The 21,849-nt window shown below is 42.1% G+C and overlaps 1 protein-coding gene across 1 annotated transcript in view; it reads left to right on the top strand.

Moving 5' to 3' along the window:
* Positions 1-21,400, top strand: part of ZBTB39 (zinc finger and BTB domain containing 39) — a 36,460-nt gene extending 15,060 nt beyond the window's left edge. Inside the window, exon 2 of the mRNA XM_089681028.1 lies at positions 16,662-21,400. Coding sequence (XP_089537154.1) covers positions 16,788-18,878 — 2,091 coding nt within the window. The 5' untranslated portion in view covers positions 16,662-16,787 and the 3' untranslated portion in view covers positions 18,879-21,400. The remainder of the gene's footprint in view (positions 1-16,661) is intronic.
* The last annotated feature ends 449 nt before the right edge of the window (positions 21,401-21,849 follow it).

The following is a 21,849-nucleotide window of genomic DNA, read 5'->3' as shown; positions in this document are numbered from 1 at the left end:
CTGGCCAAAAATGATCACACAGGAGAAGATGCCGACTTAATAGAGGGACTGTTGGAAAGGTGAATAGCAAACCTTAGTCCTGCTTTACAGCTGCATTCACGCTACAGCGTTTTGTGAAAACATGTAAAGTCATGTGATTCTGTACATGGATTTACATGCAAAAATTTTGTGTGTCACTTTTGGTGCCATTTTATTGATAATGGTACCCCAAGGGCAGCAAGCAGAGGCACGGCTTTTGTGTGAAGCTTAGAAAAGTGTAAAAGCATCTTTACAGCACATAGGTCAGATCATTGAAATTTAACTACCTCCCACCCGCCATATAGTAATATGACGGGCGTAAGGTGGTTCTCTCGTTCTGAGAGGACGTCATATGACGTCGTCCCATTCTCACTGCGCATGCGCGGCTCAGGGAGCGCGCGGCGATCGGCGGTGCGCTGTGTCCCTCGGACACAGCGGATCACCAATCACGGAAAGAGCCGAAGATGTCGGCTCAGTCATGTGATCAGCTGTGTCCAATCACAGCTGATCACATGTAAACAGGGAAATGCTGGTTATCGGCATTTCTCTCCTCTTGAGCTGTCGCGCTGATGGCTCGAGAGGAGAGCCGGTTATCGGCTTTCCGCGGAGGGGACATGTACACTGATAACAGGGCACTGATGAACAGTGTGCCCTGATGATCAGTGTAGCCCCAGCAGTGTCACCTGTCAGTGTCCATCAATGCCATATATCAGTGCCCATCAGTGCCACATATCATTGCCTACCAGTGCACATCAATGCCACATATCAGTGCCCATCTGAGCTGCCTTTCAGTGTCACCCATCAGTGCCACCTATCAATGCCAATCAGTACCACCTATCAGTGCCAGTCAGTGTCATATATCAGTGCCATGTATCAGTGCTGCCTTTCAGTGCCCATCAGTGATGCCTGTCAATGCCCATGAGTGCCACCTATACAGTGTCCATCAGTGCAGCCTATCAGTGCCCATCGGTGCAGCCTCATTAGCGCACATCAGTGAAGGAGAAAAATCACTTATTTACAAAATTTTATTACAAAAACCAAAAAAAACCCTTTTTTTTCACAATTTTCAGTGGTTTTTGGTTCGTTTAGGAAAAAATTAAAAACCCAGAGGTTATTAAATACCACCAAAATAAAGCCCTGTCACAAAAAAATGATAAAAATGTCATATGGGTACAGTGTTGTTTGACCACGCATATGTCATTCAAAGTGCGACAGCGCTGAAAGCTGGAAATTGGCCTGGCCAGGACGGGGGTATAAGTGCCCTGTAGGCTAGTGGTTAAATGAAACGCCTGGCTTTGTGTGTCATAGTGTGAATGGGGCATTAAAGTGGAACTTCACTCTCTCAATCAACATTAACTATTTTTTCACTTTTTTTTTTTTTTTGTATTTCAAAATTGACATTGACTATTTTTAATCCTTATGCTGCTAGCATCAGTAAAGAGAAAGGAAGGTATATCATATTTACTTGTATTAGGACCAGTTCACACTATAGAAACGCAGTTCAGATGCGTTCTGAATACATTTTTGCATGTGCATTCTGGTGTGTTTTTGACGCGTTCCAGTGCGTTTTATTTTATTGGTTCCAGTTAACTTTTAGCCCTCTTTTTCTTCAATTTAAATAGGGACATGTGTGTCCCATTGCGTTTTTACCATGTTCCAGTACAGTTCTTTGCAGGAAAAATGCAGCCTGTTCTACTCTTCTTTTTCTCAAAAACGTTTTCCAGGACAGCCCCTTGAGAAGTAGAGCCCCTCCATCGGACAGGAAACACGTAAGCCCAGAACATTAAAAGGTGGATCTCCAGGCCTTCCTCTTCAGTTTTAGTGTTTCATCTGTAAGGATAGGTTGCACATTCAGAAACCTGTGTAGGAGCCCTAGGCTCAAGAGCAGTGCTGGTGGCTCCTGGTTTGGTAAGTTACCTCCTCCTTGCCCAGCACGATCCCTCCATTAGGCAATAGGAGTGGGGTTGCGCTTCTGTTGCTTTCCAGTCCTCAGAGGAGGAAGACCACTGATGGTGTCCAGCTGCACCGCCAATGGATCCTGGCCAGCTTGGCATCCTCCGGCGAGCAAGCGGCCGCAATTTCCGGAAGGCAGAGCGGCTACGCTCCAAGCTTGTTGGCCAGAACTTCCGACCAGAGTAATATCATCAGTGGGCGCCGGAGACTCGTAGTTCCAGTCTCCACAGCGGTGCAGGCAACAGTGTTCTTGGGTGGCTGGTGATGTGTGAGGAAAACTCAGCAGAGGCTGTGGCTATCACACCACAGGAACAGAATGTAGGGTGCTGGCCCCCCTCCTAGCAGGCGGACCCTGGTTCCTCTGGCACCGGCTCCTATCAGGTAGGCTTGGGAATTGGTATTCTCCTTGCTGAATCCTGGGGGTAGTTTTTTTTTCTCCCAGTCGCTGAGGTGATGGTGGGGCTCACTTCTGTGTTTTTTTTTTTGTTTTTTGTTTTTCTTTTCTTCCCCCAACACAGTGGTGTCTGGAATGTAGGAGCCCAGGCTTATTATGCTCTGTATTGTGTTTTGGCTTGTTGTAGGTTAAAACACAGAATCAGGCCCCCAAAAGGAAGTGGGCAGTTTGTGCAGCCAAGTTGGGTTGAGCTTGGGAAAAGCCCTTATGCCGCAATCGCGTGGATAGTCTGATTAAGGATGAGTCATTTGCAACCTGCCATATAGTTCTCCCTTCCATTAAGGATGATATGGCAACTACGTTTGTCATTTAGATCCTTGCTGGATAGGATGCAAACACCTCCTGAGGCCTTGGACCCAGTCTGCAGGTACTACTCCAGTATCGGAGACATTGAGCCAGGGGCAGGAAGACCCGGAGGAAGATCCCAGGTCCCTTGCTTCCTCGCAGGCTGGGTCTGGCTCAGACTCAGAGGAGGACGATAGAAAAGGTTGCTCCTGTAAGGGTTCTAGATACAAATTGACCCTTGATGATGTAGATGACTTCCTTTGAAGTGATCTATGAAACCTTAGAGATTGAGGAGGATGTACATTTGTCTAAGCATGACCTCATGTACCAAGGTCTACATGCAAAAAAAAGACTAGGGTTTTTCAGTTCATAGTTCCCTGCTTGATGCCATCAAGCTGGAGTGGGAGACCCCTGAAAGACAGCACTTTTTTTTCGGATAGTCTTAAAAGGAGGTTTCCTTTTGAAGAAGATGGATCCCAGCCATGAAACAAGGTTCCAAAGCTGGACGCCCCCTAATCTAAGATCTCTAAGAAGATGGAGGAAATTTTGCTCTGGAGAGCTCCTGGGATTCTACCTCCATCAGCTTTACGCCGGCTTTATTTGCCACATGTGCCGCCAGAAATCTTGAGTGCTAGCTTACTCAGTTTCAGACGCATCTCTCGGCAGGGACTTCCAGGCAACAGATATTGAAATCTTTCTATTTGCTGTACAGAGCAGTAGGTTTCCTCGTAGATGACTTGGCCAAATCAGTCAAACTAGCCACAAGAACGTCTGCCCTGGTAAATTCGGCAAAGAGGGTATTGTGGTTGAAGACCTGGCAGGGGATTCAGCGTCCAAACTGTGCCTCTGTGCCTTACCCTTTTCATGCGATAACCTTTTGGTCCATGCCTCCAGGAGGCCTTGGAGCATACAGTCGATAAAAAGAGGGCATTTTCGGAGAGTAAAAAGAAATATTGCTCCAGGGGGTTTTTTTGTCAGAAAACTCTGTCAGCAAAACAAGGATGTCCAACCTAAGAAACATTGGACAGGGTGCAAAAACAAGGGTAAGGGGGGGGTCTTATTTAATCCTCCTCAGGGCCTCATCAAGTCTCAATGACTTGAGCATCCCAGTGGGAAGAAGACTGGGGAACTTTCTCCCTCAGTGGGGGAGACCTTGTGGATCAACAAGTCTTTACTCAGGTTCCCTGGAACGAGCAAGGGATGGGATATTATTAATATGTTTTTGTAGTGAAAAATCCATTAGTCTCAAAGGTACAAACACTTCAAGATGGAATCGATCTTCTGTGTAAGAAACATCCTGTAGCCAGATTGTTTCATGGCCATGCTAGACCTGAGGGATGCATATCTTCACATCCCCATACAGCATGCGTGTCAGAAATACCTAAGCTGCCAGTGGTGGATCTCTGTGCCGATTTTGACAGAGTCAGGCTCTACCTTTCTGTCTGGCCTCAGCACCAAAACTTTTTAAAATAGTGCTGGCAGAGACCTTAGCCCCTCCTAAGGATGAAGTCTATTACAGGTGTACCTCGGTTTATGAACGCCTCAGTTAACGTAATTTTCGGTGTACGAACGAAAATCCATTGAAAATAATGCCTCGGTTTACTATTTTTTTTACAAATTTTTTTCGCAATACGAAGTGTATGTCGGTGCCGATTTTTAAATGCAATTGCCAGCTTTTTTTTTCTTCACTATAGCTCACAGAATTTAAGAAACTAAAAGTAAACATTGTTTTTTATAACTAGGGAAATAAACTAAAAGGAAACTTTCTTTCTTTTATCTGGCGGGAAAGTGACAGCTGAATCTCTGAGCTATAGTGAAGAAAAAAAAGCTAATTACATTTAAAAACTGGAACCATAATAAATAAAACAACATTGTGAGGTCCCCTCTCCATTCATACCAAGCCCTCTGGGTCTGGTATGGGTTTTGAGGGGAACCCCCCACACCGAAATGTAAAAAAAATGGAACCCCCCCCAGATCCATACCAGACCCTTAAACGAGCATGCAGCCTGGCAGGTCAGGAAAGGGGGGGGGGGATGAGCGAGCCCCCCCCCCCCAACCATATTAGGCCACATGCCCTCAACATGGGGGGGGGGTTCCCCTCAGAACCCATACCAGAGCTGAAGGGCATGGTATAAATGGAGGTGGGACTCCACGACGTTTTAATTTTGCCGTGGAGGTTCCCCTCAAAATCCATACCAGACCCAAAGGGCTTGTAATGGATGGGGGGGGACCCCATGCCGTTTTTTAAATTATTTTTTTCATTGCTGGCAAATCTTTCTTTTACATTCAGCTGTCAGTGGGGAACCCTGCTGACAGCTGAAACATTAACACAGGGTTGTCGCTACAAAAATATTGCATGACTTGATAAAATAACTCGTGGTATTTTAGTATCGCTTACTTTTTTTCTGACCTCTGGAACAGATTTATTGGTTTTCAGTGCATTCCTATGGGAAACGGTGTTTCGATTTAAGAATTTTTTGCTATACGCAGAACGAATTAAATTCGTAAATTGAGGTATGCCTATACAATCATTCCTTATCTGGACTATCTGCTCTTCATGGCCAGTTCTTACCGTTGGTAGAGGATCTGTGGGTTGCTCAGGACTTCCTTCAGAGTCTGGGGGGTGGCTCATCAACAGAGACAAGTCTGGTTTGACTCCCTCCAGAAAGTTTCCTAGCTGGGGTGTGAGATTTCCCTGGTAGAAAGGAAGATCTTCCTTCCACAGGAAATATTTCTCAAGATAGACCAGGCGCTAGCAGGGCTGCAGAACAATCTGGTTGTTTCAATAAGGGACGTCATGAAGGCGGTGGGTTTTATGACATCTTGCTTCCCGGCTGTTCCCTGGTTTCCACCAACGCTCACTGTAGTCTTTTCTTCTGAGGGTTTGGAACAGGGACAGGACTGCATGGATCTTCCAGTCCAGGTCCCTTCCAGGATCAAAAGATCCCTTTTAGTGGTGGTGAATTCAGTACATTCTTGGCAGGGGTCTGGAGTGGACCACACGGAATCCAGTAATCGTCACGACCGATGCCAGCAGGTTTGGATGGGGAGCCCATCTAGGCAGCAGAATGACCCAGGGGTCATGGTCCTTGGGGGGGGGGAAACGCGGAGGTCCTCAAATCAGAGGGATCTTCTGGTAGTCCAGCAAGCGCTGGATGCCTTTCGGGCAGATGTAATAGACCGTCACCTGCAGATCTGTTCAGACAATGTGACTGGTGGCATACAACAAGCAAGGGGGTACAAGAAGTCTTCCTCTCCAAGCAATCACAGGCAGCATACTGTCTTGGGTCAGACAAAATTTGTGTTCGCTATATGCCATCCATCTGAAGGTAGAGCAGAATTCCCTAGCAGACTTCCTTAGTCGGCATCCAGTCAAGTACGACAAATGATCTCTCAACCAAGAAGTGCTTGCGACTATCACTATGAGATGGGGCATGCTGGAGTTAGATCTCTTTGCTTCCCAAGAGAACAGGAAGGTCAGACAGTTCTTCTCCCTAAATTCACAGGATCGGGCACTGGGTATAGATGCCCTCACAAATGTATAGGAATTCAGTCTCTGCTATGCGTTTCCTCCAATAAGGTGGATCCCAGCAGTCTTGCGGAAATTTTTGTCAAAAAATACCAACCTCATTCTGGTGGCCCCGTTTTGGCCAAAGACACCATGGTTCTCTGCTGTGGAGCCTTTCCTCTGTTCCCTCGTTTCTTCTTCTAGATAGGGAGGATCTGATTTAGCAGGGTCCGGTGCTGCACCCTCAGGTGAAGACTTCGAAATTGGCGGCATGGTTACTGAGGAACAACTGAAAGCTCAGGGGTTTTTGGACAGGGTAGTGAAAACTTTAAATTGCCGCAAGCCAGTAACCAGAGCTATTTATACTAAGGTTTGGAAAAGATTCAACTCCTGGTTGCCAGATCAGGGTCAGAGTCCTCTGGATATCCCAGCAGTCTTAGATTTTTTTCCAGAATGGGGCAGACCAGAGTCTTTCGCTTATTACTTTAAAGGTACAAGCCTTAGCCCTTAGTGTTTTATTTCAGGCCTCTCTCCAGCAAGATCTGGATCTGCTTTCTAGTGAGGATTAGGTATTTGGGCGCAAGGTCCTCCAGACAATAGCCCCACCCTAATGGGTAAGTTCTTGATTATCGTCTCAAGGGGCTGTACTGGAAGACGTTTTTGAGAAAACCAGAGTTAGACTTACCAGCAACGTATTTTCTATAAGTCTTCCAGGACAGGCAGGATTTCCCACCCTGATTCTTGTACGGTAATGTATGTTTATGCATAAATGGTTGTGTCTTTTAGTGCCTTCCTATGGTTCTTGGGAATACTTAAGAGGGATGCCTTTTTAGGTTTCTGGGCTTACATGTTTCTTGTCCCGGAGGGAGGAGCTCTAAGTCTCAAGGGGCTGTCCTGGAAGACTTCTAGAAAATGAGTTACCGGTAAGTCTAACTCTGGGGGTTTTTTTTCCCCCTCTACTGCAAGCACTGATGATAACTATGACAATGACAACTATATAACCTACTTTCTGTGGATCTTGGATGCAGAAAAAAAGCACACTGAACCGTATCTGGTGTGAATTGGCCCTCAAGCTTTTTTTTTGCATTTATTCAGTTGCTTCCTGGTTTCCAGGCCTAGGCACACCTTCCCGCCTGCATACCTGAGCTAAGGGCAGATGGATTCCAGAAAGCAAATACTACATGAATCATCTGCGCCTACTCAAGTTGGCCACAGCCAGAAATGCTAAGGGGTGTTTTTCAAAGTGGTTTTTCAGTAAAATATAGCGTGGAGACATGGATGACTGGGAGAGTTTGCTTTGAATATTAAAAATAAATTAAATAATGTTTTTGGTTTGTGGTGCTCAGATGCAGTGTAGTTCCACTTTAAGTAAAATTAAAGGCAAAACTTTTAAAAATTTTAGATAGCATAAGTAGGAAGGGTTATACCGGCATTTTGCTGATAGGAAAAAAGCAGCCGATAATTGCTGCCAGAAACACTCAATTTTACCACGTTTAGAGTGTATTTTTCATACGTCAGGTGACAAAAAACTGCATCAAAATGCAGCACCTGTTCATTTTTGATGGGTTTTCAATGCATTTTAGGCCTGGGTCACACCAGTACAGTTTGCGTTTTGTCCATTTTGCAGTGCGTTTTTGCATGTACGTTTTGGAGGCATTTTTTAAGGTTTTTGTTTTTTTTTTTACTAACTTGCTGCTGGACAGATAAAAATGCATCAAAAACACAACACGTGCATTTTTTTTATGCATTTTTGCTGCATTTGCAAGGCATTTCAGGCCTGTTTACACACCAATGCAGTTTGCGTTTTGTCAGTTTTGCAGCGTGTTCTGCATCTTTTGCACATATGTTTTTGACACTCTTTTTCTGTGTATCTGATGCATTTTCAATGCATTTCAGGCCTGGATCACACCAATGCAGTTTTCACGTTCTCAGTTTTGCAATGCTTTTTGCAGTGTGTTTTTTTTTCGTTTTTTATATAAAAGTATTTGACATGTTTTTTATGCAATTTGCTGGGGGGGTTTTGGGTGTTTTTTTTTTTTTTTGGCATGTTTTTTTTTTTTTGCCAACTTGTTGGGCAGATTAAAAACGCAACACTTGTGCTTTTTTGATGCGTCTTCAATTTCAGGCCTGGTTCACACCAGTGCAGTTTGCATTTTTGCACGTTTGTGATGTGTTTTTTAATCCGTTTTGCGTTTTTTTTTTTTTTTGTTTTTTTTTTTTTGTTTTTTTTTTTTGGCCTACATATGAAAACATGTCAAAAACGCACTACATGCATTTTCTACAGCATCTCCATTGAAGTCTATTGAACCAAAAATGCAAGGTTTTGTGTTTAAAAAAAAAAAAAAAGTCCTTGACCCTTTCCAAAAACACAGCAGCACAAAAAAGCACAGATGTGAATATGTCACATAGGAAACCATGTTAAATGTACTGTAGTGTGTTTCTGTAAAAAGCCCTAAAAACTCTTTGGTGTGAACCAGGTCACAATGGGAAGGTGCACTTTTTTTTCCCAACTTACCAAATATGCACCCAAAATGCGGCAAGCAGGATTTTTTAACACCACAGAGGAAGTGCAATGGACCAGTGTGAATACATACAATGAATTTAAAGGAATGCATTTTTCTTGAGCTTTTCTTAATCCCCCTTTTTTTTTTTACGCAGAAGTGCTTCAAAAACTGCTCAGTGTGAAAGCAGCCTATTGACTGAAAAAGTGCTGATAATAAAATAATAAAGTCAAATATAATAATGTGAAATAAAAAAAAAACCTGTATTTTGGTTTCGGTGTTCGGCCAAATGCATCCTGAATTTTCGGTTTTGGTCCGAGAGTTTTCATTTCAGTGCACTACTAGTTATTTGAAGAGAACTGATTCCATTTACATCAGTCTTCACATCTGTCTTTAGTTCAGTTTATATCCATTGTTATTAGTTGTTGAAGAAACTGATCAAAGGTGACAAAAGTAAACAAAAAATGTTTCTTGCCTAACTGCCATTTTTCAGGCAGACCCGATTGGAACCTCCATTCTCTATGGAGCAGACACGTCCGTTTACACCCGCCGACATCCAATCCGATCTGACCTGCAAAAAATGGACAAATCAAGTTGGATGGAAATGGACAGGTAGTTCGTTTTTCATCCGACCGCCCATTGAGGAGAGCGAGCTGCTCTGTGTCCTCTGGAGCAGCGGAGTGGACACAGACCTATCATCCGCAGGGGATCAGTGGCAAGATCTCCTGCTGAGCAAGCGGATCCACTAAACTGGTTCGCCCATCTGAAAGGACCATAAAAATGGAGATATACAGAAGTAAATGGATGATATCCATTTACATCTGTTCAACACCATCTGAACAGATAAGCACACAGACTTGTTCTGTGCGGCAGCTACAGGCAGAGCGATGTCCCAGTACATTGCTCTGGTTGTAGGTACACTGGAGAGCGCTGTGTGAATCTCTCCCCCCACCCCCGTTACTATGGTAACATTGAACTACTCTGATGAAAGTTTTTTTTTTTGTTGTTTAAAATGTTAATTAAAATATTGCGAATTTTTCTTTTTTTCATTAACCACACTTGCCCTCCAGAGGATTTACCCTCCTTCATGACCAGGCCATTTTTGCGATACGGTGCTGCTTTACTTTAACTGACAGTTGCATGGTCATGCAGCGCTGCACCCAAATGAAATTATGTCCTTTTTTTCCCCCCCACAAATGGAGCTTTCTTTCAGTGGTATTTGATCACCTCTGCGTTTTTTTTTTTTTTTTTTTTGCGCTATAAGCAAAAAAAGTAACAATTTTGAGAAAGAAACAATATTTTTGACTTTTTGTTATTAACCACTTCCTGTCCGGACACTTTTACCCCCTTCCTGTCCAGGGCAATTTTCAGCTTTCAGCGCTATCACACTTTGAATGACAATTGTGCGGTCATGCAACACTGTACCCATAGGAATTTTTTACCATTTTTTTGAGACAGATAAGGCTTTATTTTGGTGGTATTTATTTACCGCTGGGATTTTTATTTTTTTGCTATGTAAATTAAAACTTCCAAACATTTTGAAAAAAAGTTTTTCTTATACAATTTTGCAAATAAATAATCTTTCATCATAAATCTTGACTGAAATGTATTCCGTTATCTTTTTAGTAAAAAAACAAAAAAAGCCAAATTAGTTTATAACCAAAAATTATTATTTTTAAACATTTTTTTTACATTTTTATTTTATTTTTTTATAGTATTATTTATGGGTTTTTTTTTGTTTTTTTTTTTACATACTGTCACCCTAGCAGTACAGTGTCACCATGGTGACACTTTACTACTTGTGGGGGTGATGAAGATTTTTTTTTTTTTTACAGTGATTGCTTTTACACCCATATAGGATGTAAAAGCAATCATTTCTCTTTCTCTCTGTCTGCATTCTTGCAGCCATTGAGAACTACTGAGTGAGCTGTGATTGGTCACAGCTTGTCACATGGTATAAGGCTGTTGTGAATAGCTTTGTACCATGTGACCACTGTGATCATTCACAGATTGACATCTTGCTTACTACTTTGCATGTGATCACTGATTGGCCAATCAGCAATCGCATGATCAGGACCTCGCACAGAGGTCCCTTCTGATGATCGGTGTTTCACTGTGTCCGGAGGACACAGCAGGCACTGGATGGTGGTGCTGCGCGCTCCCAGGGAGCACGCACAGCTAGAAATGGCGGGTGCCGTTTATGAACGGTAACCCGCCCCAGGAGTGCCACCGTCCTGCCGTTTATAAACAGCAGGCGGATGGCAAGTGGTTGAACATGTCCAGTAAATAAAAATGTAATCAAATTTTTTCATAAATTTAGGCCAAATGTATTCTGCTACATGTCTTTGCTAATAAAAAATACCAATGCATGTAAATTAATTATCTTACGTGAACATTTTATAGCTTCTACAAATGGTGGTGTATATATACTGGATTTTTTTTTAAAATATGTACATATATTTTTTTATATATGGCAGTGATCAGCGACTTATAGTGGGACTGTGGTGGGCATTCTGATACTGGGGGGGAACTGACTAACTGTCACTGACATCCCAAGTGACACTAATACAGTGATCAGTGCTAATAAAAAGCACTGACACTGTACTAATCACACAGGGAGGGGTTAACATCACGGGCGATCAAAGGGTTTAATGTGTGCTGTTTTACTGTGTGCTGTGTGTGTGTTTCACTATGCAGAGCAATACAAAGCCGTGTGCAGGAGCTGACAGGGAAGAGATCCGTATTGTTTACATACAGACCTCTCCCCCGTCAGTGATCGCTGGGTGTCAGCGGGGAATCACTGGCCAGGACCAGGTGATCGACAGCTGAGGCCGCCAATGGCGGCACAAATAGGGTGCGCACCCCCTACCCTGAAATGCAAAATGTGTATATACGTGATTTTGCCCAGCCCCGTTGCCCTGTTGCAGTATTTCTGCTGTAGGCGGTGGTAAAGCAGTTAACTACTTGCCGGCTGCCTGCCCCACCACAATGTGTGGGCAAGCGGCAGCTCTGGGCAAAGTGATATACCCTAACATCGCTTTCTATTTTTGGTTGTCGGCATGCATGCATGCATGATCACCCCTGTCTCCCAGTCAGTCACCATTAGTACAGTGTCAGAAGTTTTCACTGATCACTGTATTACTGCCACTTGTGACATCCGATGGCGTCAGGGTCAGTTTGTGCCCCTCCCAGCCAGGGTCAGCTAGTGTTAGATTGCCTGCACACTATCGCGCTCACACTATAGGTTGCTAATCACCCCTATTACTAGTGCACTGTTTGTATGGATCAATATATTGATCAGAAACAGAACTATACTAGTGCCCCCTTAGTGGGGATAGTGTCCCCAAAAATGCAGTTTTAGTACGATCAGCCCCAATCGCTGCCAGCACTATCATTTAGCCACTCCACTGTTTTCACTGGAGATTTGTATCAGTTGATTGTGGGCCAAAGCAATTTATATGCACAACAATACATCGCCACCCACCCAGATCCAGCTCTTGCCAGACAATTTGCATGAAAACCTACCTCGGTTTCCATATTTAAAACTTTTTTGGGGCCTAATCCTCAATATGGGAATTACAAAAAAGAATGAATTGCGGTCATATTGGTCCACAGACCCAATTCATCATATGCCCATGTTCTCTGCTGTTACATATATGTCCAACAAGAACCAGCAACGTACTGGTACGTCACTGGACTTTGAGTGGTTATATCAGGATGATACCTGCAGCTACAGGCATCCTGTTATGTATTTTTTTTTTTAACATATTGGGATATTTTTTACCAAAGACATGTAGCAGAATACTTTTTGGCCTAAATGTATCACTAAGTTTGAGTTTACTGGATAACCGAAAGTAGAAAATAAAATTTTATATACTTTTTTGTTTTCAAAATTTTCTGGGGTTTTTTTTTCTGTTTATATCACAGAAAATAAAAAAACCCAGTGGTGATCAAATACTACCAAAAGAAAGCTTTATTTGTGTGGGAAAAAAAAAAGACCTAAATTTCGTTTGGGTACAGCATTGCATGTCCACTAGATTACCAGTTAAAGTAGCACAGTGCTGAATTGCAAAAAATGGTCAGGTAGAGGTGCTGAAGTGGCTAAAATTTTGCAAATCTTTTCTCATAAATTTAGTCCAAAATTTAATATATTTGTATTTCTTTGGTAAAAATAACCCAAATCTATGTATAATATTAGTCCTGAGTGAAAGCTAGAGTCTACAAACTATGGTGAATAATACTTTATATATCTGAAAATCAGTCCTGATGTACTGACTGCCTGTCATTTCTTGAAGCCCTAAAATGCCAGGACAGTACAAATACCCCCCAAAATGACCCTTTTTGGATAGACCGTCCAATGTATTTAGTAAGAGACATGGTAAGTTTTTTTTTTTTTTTACACATACTGTCACCAGAGCAATATAGCATCATGAGGCGATGATAAAGGATACTGATTGGTACAGTATGTTTATGAAAAAAAAAATTAAAATAAAAAAAAAAATTTTAACATACTGTGACCAGAGCAAGGCAGCATTATTTTATTGACACTGTACAGCTCTGGGGAGGTGATTGGGATTTTATTTACTTATTTTTTTATACACTTTGATTGCATATAACAGCGGTGATTACTTTTTATATGCAGTCATTTTTTTTATGAATGGCATCTATTCATGTGCCATTATGTACAATTGTGATAGCTGTGATTGGTTCTGCCACAACTATCACATGGTACAGGTGCACTGTGTTTGGCCCTGTCTGTACCATGTGATCACTGTTACCATTCACAGAGATCACAATAATACATGATGCATGACTATGAATCAAAGCCATTCATGCCGTACATTTGACATGTGCTTGCTGTGATTGGTCACAGTGATCACATGGTACTGGGGCTGACCGTGAGCTGTCATCCACTGGTGTCTGGTGGATGTGCACACCTGGAGGATATCATATGACATCTACACAGGATTAGAAAGTTTCTGCTTGACCATCATTTGATTATAGGCCAGGTGGGAGGTAGGTAGAGACAGCTAGGGGTTTATTTACTAAAGCTGGTTCACTCAGAATCCTGTGCATGGTAGCCAATCTGCTTCTAACCTCAGCTTATTTAATTAAGCTTTAGCAATACAACCTGAAAGCTGATTGGTTTCTATACAGAAGTGCATGAGATTGTGAGTAAACCAGGTTTAGTAAATAAACTTGTAGAGACAGGTAGTTAAGTACAAATGACAGGGTTCATGCATTTTACTCATGAGCAATCCTCTTCTTTTAGGGCTCCTTCACAGCACTGCACATATAATAACAGACTGGATTTGTGCATTGACCTGTGTTGCCATTCATTCTTAAAGCGGACCTTCACTCTAAAATCAAAGTTTAGGGCATTGTTATCCTCCTCCCTCCCCTTTTAACAAAAACTGAACATTCTTCAACCTGTTGCATACCACACAGCACATATATGTGACAACAGGAAAAGTGGGCTTTAATGCTCAGCCACTGCACATGGTTCCATGGTGCAGGATGAGGATGTGTGCTGAGAGCATGCTCCCTGTGTATTCCCAGCACACTTAGGCTAAGTTCACACTAGCTTTGTTAGCAGGCGTTTGGGAAGCGTTTTTAACGCTTCTCAAACACCAATGAAAATTCTGCACATGACAGCACACAGCTGTTCACTGAAGCATTAGCTTCGCAACAAAATTGAAGCCTCATGTCCAGTCAGGAGGAATTGAAGCCTCCCATTCAAGTCTATGGTGATGCTCCTCAAACGCCTGGCAGGTGTTTGTGGAGCGTTAATACCATTAAACTTCATTATAGGCGTTTGTGGTGTGGTTTTAACGCTTGGCAAATGCCTCCAAAACGCGCATAGGGTGCGTTTGGCAAACGTCAGAAATTAGGAAGCGTTAAAAATGCTTCCCTAACGCCTGTCAAACGCTATAGGGGCGTTTGGCAAACGTCAGAAATTATTCAGGTGTGAATGAGCCCTTAAAGAGAAGCTGGCAACAGATTTCTGTCACAGCCAGTGGGACACGTCTCCCCATCATGTAACCCCTACGAGAATAATCATGGTATGATAGAAAAGCCATACAGCCTCCTAGGATTAAAAGCCAGCCTGAAGAGCTGCTGGGAGGGGGCATGAAGGATTTTTGTAAATTTTTTTCTTTTTCTTGCTACATCACACATTTCCTTGAGACTGCATTAACAAGTTGAAAGGGTTCTCCCCTTCTACTAAAAATACGTTTTCATTTATGTCCGATTCACCAGTCCACAGCATATTGTTTCTGAAGGACTATATGCTCAATAAGAAGTTGTAGCCTTCCTCTTTGGCAGTAAGGACTGTCTTGGCACACTTCACATGCAGGTTAAATTGGTGCAATCTTTTTGATTGTAGATGCATGCACTTTGACATATACTGTTGTAAGACATGTATAGAGATGTCCCTGCTCCCAGCTTGCATTAATAAAACCCTTGCCCCTGGAATTCTGGATACTGACCAAGGGAGCCCAACCATGCTCCACAAACTCAGCAGGAAGTTTCACACTGGATAAAGCACAGTGCAGCCCTGCTTAGGGCCACCTCTCCAAAGTTTCCCCAATACGAGTTTAATCAAAACAAATCTCTATGATCAAGCTCGTGTTAGAATCATTTGGGAGGGGTGGTTCTAGGCAGGGTTGCAATCTGCTGTGTCAGGCTTTTATAATTGGATCTGATATAACTGACCAGTCCAGGACAAATTTGCAGTTGGTTTGATCTATGCTACTTTTTATATTAGATTCCTTATAATGGTGTGTGTGATAGTGATATGATTTGGTTTTAAATAATTTTTAGGTCTTTTTACGTCCTTTGTCATAATCTTAGGCATCCACAACTTTAATTCTGAGGACCTTGGAGAGCTGTATTGATCTTGATGTGATGACACCAATAACACATCAATAGAGAACACAAAAGCCTAGATATCTGAGGTTCCATCTGCATATTTCCTAAGGAGGTTCTGTTCATTGAAACCTAATTTGGAGCACTGCATTCTAATTTAATGGTTTTAAATGTTGCTAAATATATAGATGTGTTTATTTCTCCTTGTGACAAATGTGCATTTTTATTCATTTACATTGTATGAGAATGATTAGTGCCAGTTTTTTGTGCCATCCTGCGGGGATTGTTGGCTTTCTTTACAACTTACCTTTTCTGGTGTCACCCCGTATAGGTTGCATATAGATCCTCGTCGGCATGCAACCTATACGGGGTGACACCGGACCCGCTCCAAGAAAAGGTAAGTTGTAAAGAAAGCTGACGATCCCCGCAGGATGCATCGGATCTGCGGATTGAGTACAATGGATCGGAGTCTGATCCATTATGCTCAATCCGCAGATCCGATCCATTCTGCGGGGATCATCAGAGGAGGTGTCACCAAGTGTTACCGCACTGGGTGACACCAACCCTAGGGACGCCTCTGGGTAGTTACATATAACCCAGGCCTAATGATTTAAAAAAGCCCATGTCTTGTACTGAAGGAAACAGATTTTACTGGTAAATCCAAAATCCATTTTTTTCCATTGTATTTACTGTATGTACTGAATTTTTATAGAATTTTGGAACCATACATCTTCAAATATGGAAAAAAAAACTCTGGACACCTTCCATGCTTTAGGTCAATATGTACTGAGAGAAATACGTTGTCTAGCATTTGACCTGCTATTGAATATTTTAATTGCCTTTCTGCCATGCTGATCAACATATGCAGTGATTATTGACCAGGTTCCATGTCAGTGACTTAACATACTGAAGTCAGAAATAGCAATGAGAATGGCAAAATCAGAAGGAGCTTAGTTATAGCTGCCTACATATTTTTCTCAGTACAGTTCAAAGTGAATTAAATATGTAATTTGCAGTTTGTTTACATATGTGTATTCTTAACATTTGAGTACTTTTTTTATATTTTATTTTCTAGATAATTCCTCACAGCTCATTAGAAGGGGGGTGAGGTGCCACTTCGTTTGTGCAAGGAGTAACCAGATTAAAGGGCCAGGCCTGAAGACCCTTCACAAGGCTTTTTCATTATCACTGGGATATAAAAATGGGTATGAGAATCAAACTCAACAGCAGAGACCACCCCAGCAACCTGCTACGTGAGCTGAACCAATCTAGGTTGTCTGGAGCATTTTGTGATGTTAATATTGTTGTGGGAAATAGGTCTTTTCCAGCTCATAAAGCTGTACTTGGCTCTGCGGCTGCCTATTTTCAAAAATTGTTCTTAAACACTGATTTGGATATTGCTCGAACTTATGTGGTGGATTTCATAACCCCAACTAATTTCGAGAAAGTCCTGAGCTTTATCTACACTTCAGAGCTTTTCACTGACCTTATAAATGTGGGAGTGATTTATGAAGTTGCTGAGAAACTTGGCATGGCAGACTTGATAAAAGCATGCCATGCGACCTTTCCTGATCTAGAGGGATCTTCAGGACACAAAAACCAGTGCTCTGTGTCCTCCAGTGAAGGCCGTTTGGGAACTGTAAGTGCTGCTTTAACAGAACATAATCAAATTGAATCCAAGGGAAATGGAGTGGACAACCATCTCCCTCCTACAGAAAAACAGTTTACTGCACAGACAGATGTATCTGGTTCTTTGAAAGGAGAAGAACATGAAGCTAATATAAATGAAACAGCACACTTTCCATTGCCAGCAAAAACAGAGGAGCAAAGTTCTTCAGCAAAGTACCAGTCCTCACACTGTGCAATGAACCCTGGATTTGGTCCAACAAGCACCTGCCCTCCCTATAAAACTCAGCACAATGGTGACTATAATAAAACAGGTTATTTTCCAGGGGATTCCTCTGTTAGTGGAAATTCCAAGGAATCTGCTGGAGGTTTTGAAGCTATGGGTGATCTTCAGTTGGACGATCTGGAAGAAGAAACGTTGCAGTTTGACGAAGGAGGAGATGAAGACTCTGGTCCTTCTGGGGAAATTATTGAACTGAGTGATGGTAGCGAAGATGAGCTGCTATTATTTGGTCATGGAGAAAATCAGAGTGGAAAAGCTATGCCTTGTCAAGTGTGCAAGAAAGTTCTTGAACCTAATTTACAGCGTATTCGCCAGCATGCTCGAGAACATGTAGATCTAGTTAAAGGTAGCTGCAAAGTTTGTCAGGCCCGATTCCATGACCGTGGTGCTATGATCACTCATGTCCTATCACATATTGGCATCTTTCTCTTTTCCTGTGATATGTGTGAAGACAAGTTTTTCAGCCAGTGGCAGCTCACCCTCCACAGAGGACAACAAGGTGTTACCTCCGAACATAACATAATTGTTCAACCAGGTCAGCCCCTTCCTGGCGAAGTCAACACATTTGTGGGAGCACTAGGTACTGAACTTCAATGTGGAGCCTGTCATAGGAACATGTTACGGGATTTCCATTCTGTGCGGTCCCATGCTTTGGAGCACCTCAACAACAAAAACCTGTCTTGTGGAATATGTGATCAGAGACACTTAACACTTTGTGGTCTCATGTGGCATGTTTTATCACACATGTCCATATCGGTTTTCTCTTGTTCTCTCTGTGCTAGCAGCTTCCTTGACCGCCATTTACTTGAAAAGCATATGGCTGTCCATCAGAGCACGGAAGAAGCATTATTCCGCTGCCACCTTTGTTCCCAAGGTTTCAAGTTAGAAACAACTTACCGACAGCACCTCAACCAGCATCGATGTGGCAGTATTCCTATAGACCGTCCTGGATTTTCTGAATTCTCCCAACTCCAGATTCCATTGTTTAAGAGAAAAGCCCCCGAGGATTTTACAGTAGATGACCATTCAGTTGTAGGACAGACAGGCCACAGCAAATACACTTGTAAGGTTTGTGGAAAATGCTTCTCCCATACTAGTGAGTTTAACTATCACAGGCGCATACATACTGGAGAAAAGCCTTATCAGTGCAAAGTGTGTCTTAAGTTCTTCCGAGGCCGTTCAACCATCAAGTGCCACTTGAAGACACATGCAGGCGCCCTTATGTACAGGTGCATCGTATGTGGGCACTATAGCTCCACCTTAAACCTCATGGGTGAACACATAGCAGTGCACAGAGGAAACCTGCCTTCAGACTTCACCATTGACCAAACATTCATGTACACTATCCACTCCAAAGAAACAGACAAGAATGCTGATAGCTGATGGGTTAAAGGGAATGTAAGGCAGAGGACTGTGAACTTTTTAATTTTTTTTCTGTTTATTCTGTCCCACTTTAATGTAGCAGTTGAACACCGCAAGGTATTTCATTGTTTAAAATCTTGCTACTAATTTTTAGTTTCTTTTACATGTGTGCTTTTTATGTTCACTTTAATGTGAAGTTTCTTGGGTCTCTGTAAACTCAAATCTTTGGCAGGAAGTCTCAACAGGTTCACATTTTGCGCTAACTTGTGTTGCAACCTATGTTTACTATAAGTTCAAATTTTGGGTTGAGTACATCATTGTTACTTGTTTTGCCTCAGGTAGCTAGATTACAGTTTTACACAAATCAGAAAAAATAACATATTGCGATTAACCATCTAATTAAACTAGAGTATGTCTTTTTTCCCACTCTATAGAATAGGAAGGACTTTTCATGCCACTTAACTATTTTTAAAACTAAACATTTTAGTTTTAGGTGGCATATGAAATGTCAGTTTTGTTTTAAAGATGTAATGCAGCACATGCAGAGCTATTGTGGAAGCCCTTGTAATATAGAATTGGGATAAGATCGTTTAAGACAGTGGATGATAGTACAGTGGACTTTAAAGATGCCAAACCCTTCAAACACCATTTTAATAATGTTTTTCTGCTCTCCACACAGAAACAAATGCATTCCATTACTTTAAGTTCTTGTGTGAATGGTAATTCCACCCAGTACTACATTTCTCACATTGATGCAAGTCTTTTTCTCATGCGCACTAGAACTTCCAAGGCTCCAACTCTCATTTGGGTGTAGTGCTGCTTTAAATAAACCTGTATGGGAATGAATATGAAAGCTCCAATTGCTACCATGGCTCTAGAAATTCTAGTTGTCTGACAGTTATTATTCTCTACTTTCACACCATCACAAGTCACACCAGTGCTCTCCCTAGACCTTTTTTGCTATGTGCACTACTCAGTTGCTTTTGGCAGAACCACCCACCCCCAGCTTCTGCAAAACCAAATCTCTGCTACTTGTCCCTGAGCTCACCTGACTTCTCTTTAAGTCCAGGACAGCTATAGGGTGTAGAGAGGTTGGAGAGCGGCCAGAGATCATTGAACACCTGTTCACCATTCTTCATTGCATTTTGTAAACCTGGAAGAAGCACTTAGTCAAGACTCGGCAGATTTGGTATTCTGTTTTCCCTGTTCAGTCACACTATTTACGTGATGCCATTTTAGAAAATGTATTCAATGTTTGGAAGAAAGAAAGGTTTGTATCTAAAGTGTCTGAAGGTTTTGGTAAATAAAAAGAGTCCAGCACACTCCATACAGCAACGTGACCATAGTCATTGGAGTATTGTGCCACCAAAGCATTAGTCCAGTCCAAGATGTCAGCAGCACACCATGTTCTGATAAACAGGCAGGGCAATTTTATGTCACCAACAAAAAGTGACACTTTGAGGCCATTAAGGGCCTCTTTGCAGTGACATCACTGCTGCCTGAGGAAGAGGCCCATTATCTGAACACGGTGTATCGTGTTGGTGTTATCTTCTTCATTTTAGTACATTAAGATCACCTGGCTGATGTCTAAGCACAACGCAAGTCCAAAATGCAAGTTTAAATGTAATTTCAATTAAAAAAAACAAAACATGGTAGTCATGTATTTGGACCTCTGACATACTGGGGGGGCATTTACTAAAACTGGTGCAGCTGTGCATAGTAACCAATCAGCTTCTAAATTTTATTGTCAAAGCCTAATTCAAGAAGCTGAGGTTAGAAGCTGATTGGTTATATGCACAGCTGCACCAAATTCTGTTTGCACCAGTTTTACTAAATCTCCCCCACTGTGTATTAAAAGGGTAAATAAAATCCTCTGGCGTGGATTTACTAAAGACAAATAGACTATGCAGTTACTCCAGAGCTTAGCCAATTAGGGGACTGTCTGCTGACCTCCATCATCCAATCATGCGTAAGCAAAATGCTGTTTTGTTTTCTTGCATCTGATGGGTATTTTTTGCGAAGTAAAGTTTTGTCTCATTTACTAATCTCTGAAGCAGCTGCATTTGATGAGTGCAACAGCACTTGCACTCATCAAATTTGCCTTTAGGAAATCCCCCCCATTGTGTGTGAAATGGCTGATTACCTAGAATGGTTTACCCTACACTGCATAGTAGTCATGCTCCATCAACTTGCATATCATCATGAAAGTGGATATTGTTTTTCAAATAGTGTTTAAGATGAATAAAAATGGTGGTTTGCAGTCCTCCATTAGGTCTTTTTTGCTGCATAGGACCCAGGATACCAGTTAGCAAATTATTTGCCAGGGCTATGCTCTTTGAAATTCTCCTTCTGCTCCCATAGGAAAAGCCGGAGGTACCAGACTCTTACTGAGCACTCCATGGGGTGTATAGGGAGAATGCACTTGAAATAAACAAATTTTGAACCTTTTTAAAGCCCTTACTTTCACAGTTGGATTAGATGTGTGAGAATATCTCTTCAAAGAGTGAAATGTACAAAATAGGTAGCACAACAGTATAAAAATAAAGGGCTTTTTTTTTTTTTTTTTTTTTTTAAAGTCGATAGGTCATTAGCTTTTACATGCCTTCTTGAACTTTTTGCAAAGTAGAATTTTGCATTTGTTCTCTTTTGTGCATTACGTTATTGTCAGGCTGCAGGGTGATGCAAGGCATTTCTGTACATAAGTTCAGTTTAAGTGCTTACCCTCCTGGTCCCTAGTGACCTCCTGTCCTGGGCACCCCACTCTTATATTCTCTTTTTTAAACTATTTGTGGAATGGTCACATGACATGCAAGGTTGTTCTTCCTTTGGGAATCTTTTCCTGGTGGTTGTCAATGCCACTGTCAGAATCATTATATATGAATGCATGGCACTGTGAGGGAGGTCTTCTTTGGGGGTGCCATGGTGCTCTGCTTTCACAGATTGTCCTTTGTTTACCAGGTTGAATTTTGCAGGGTGAGAGTGGTAACTAATT

Source organism: Staurois parvus, unplaced genomic scaffold (assembly GCF_062004578.1).
Source record: "Staurois parvus isolate SC_StPar_1 unplaced genomic scaffold, SC_StPar_1.0 ptg000017l, whole genome shotgun sequence".
NCBI classification, from domain to species: Eukaryota; Metazoa; Chordata; class Amphibia; order Anura; family Ranidae; genus Staurois; species Staurois parvus.
This window is presented reverse-complemented; position numbering and strand designations above follow the sequence as displayed.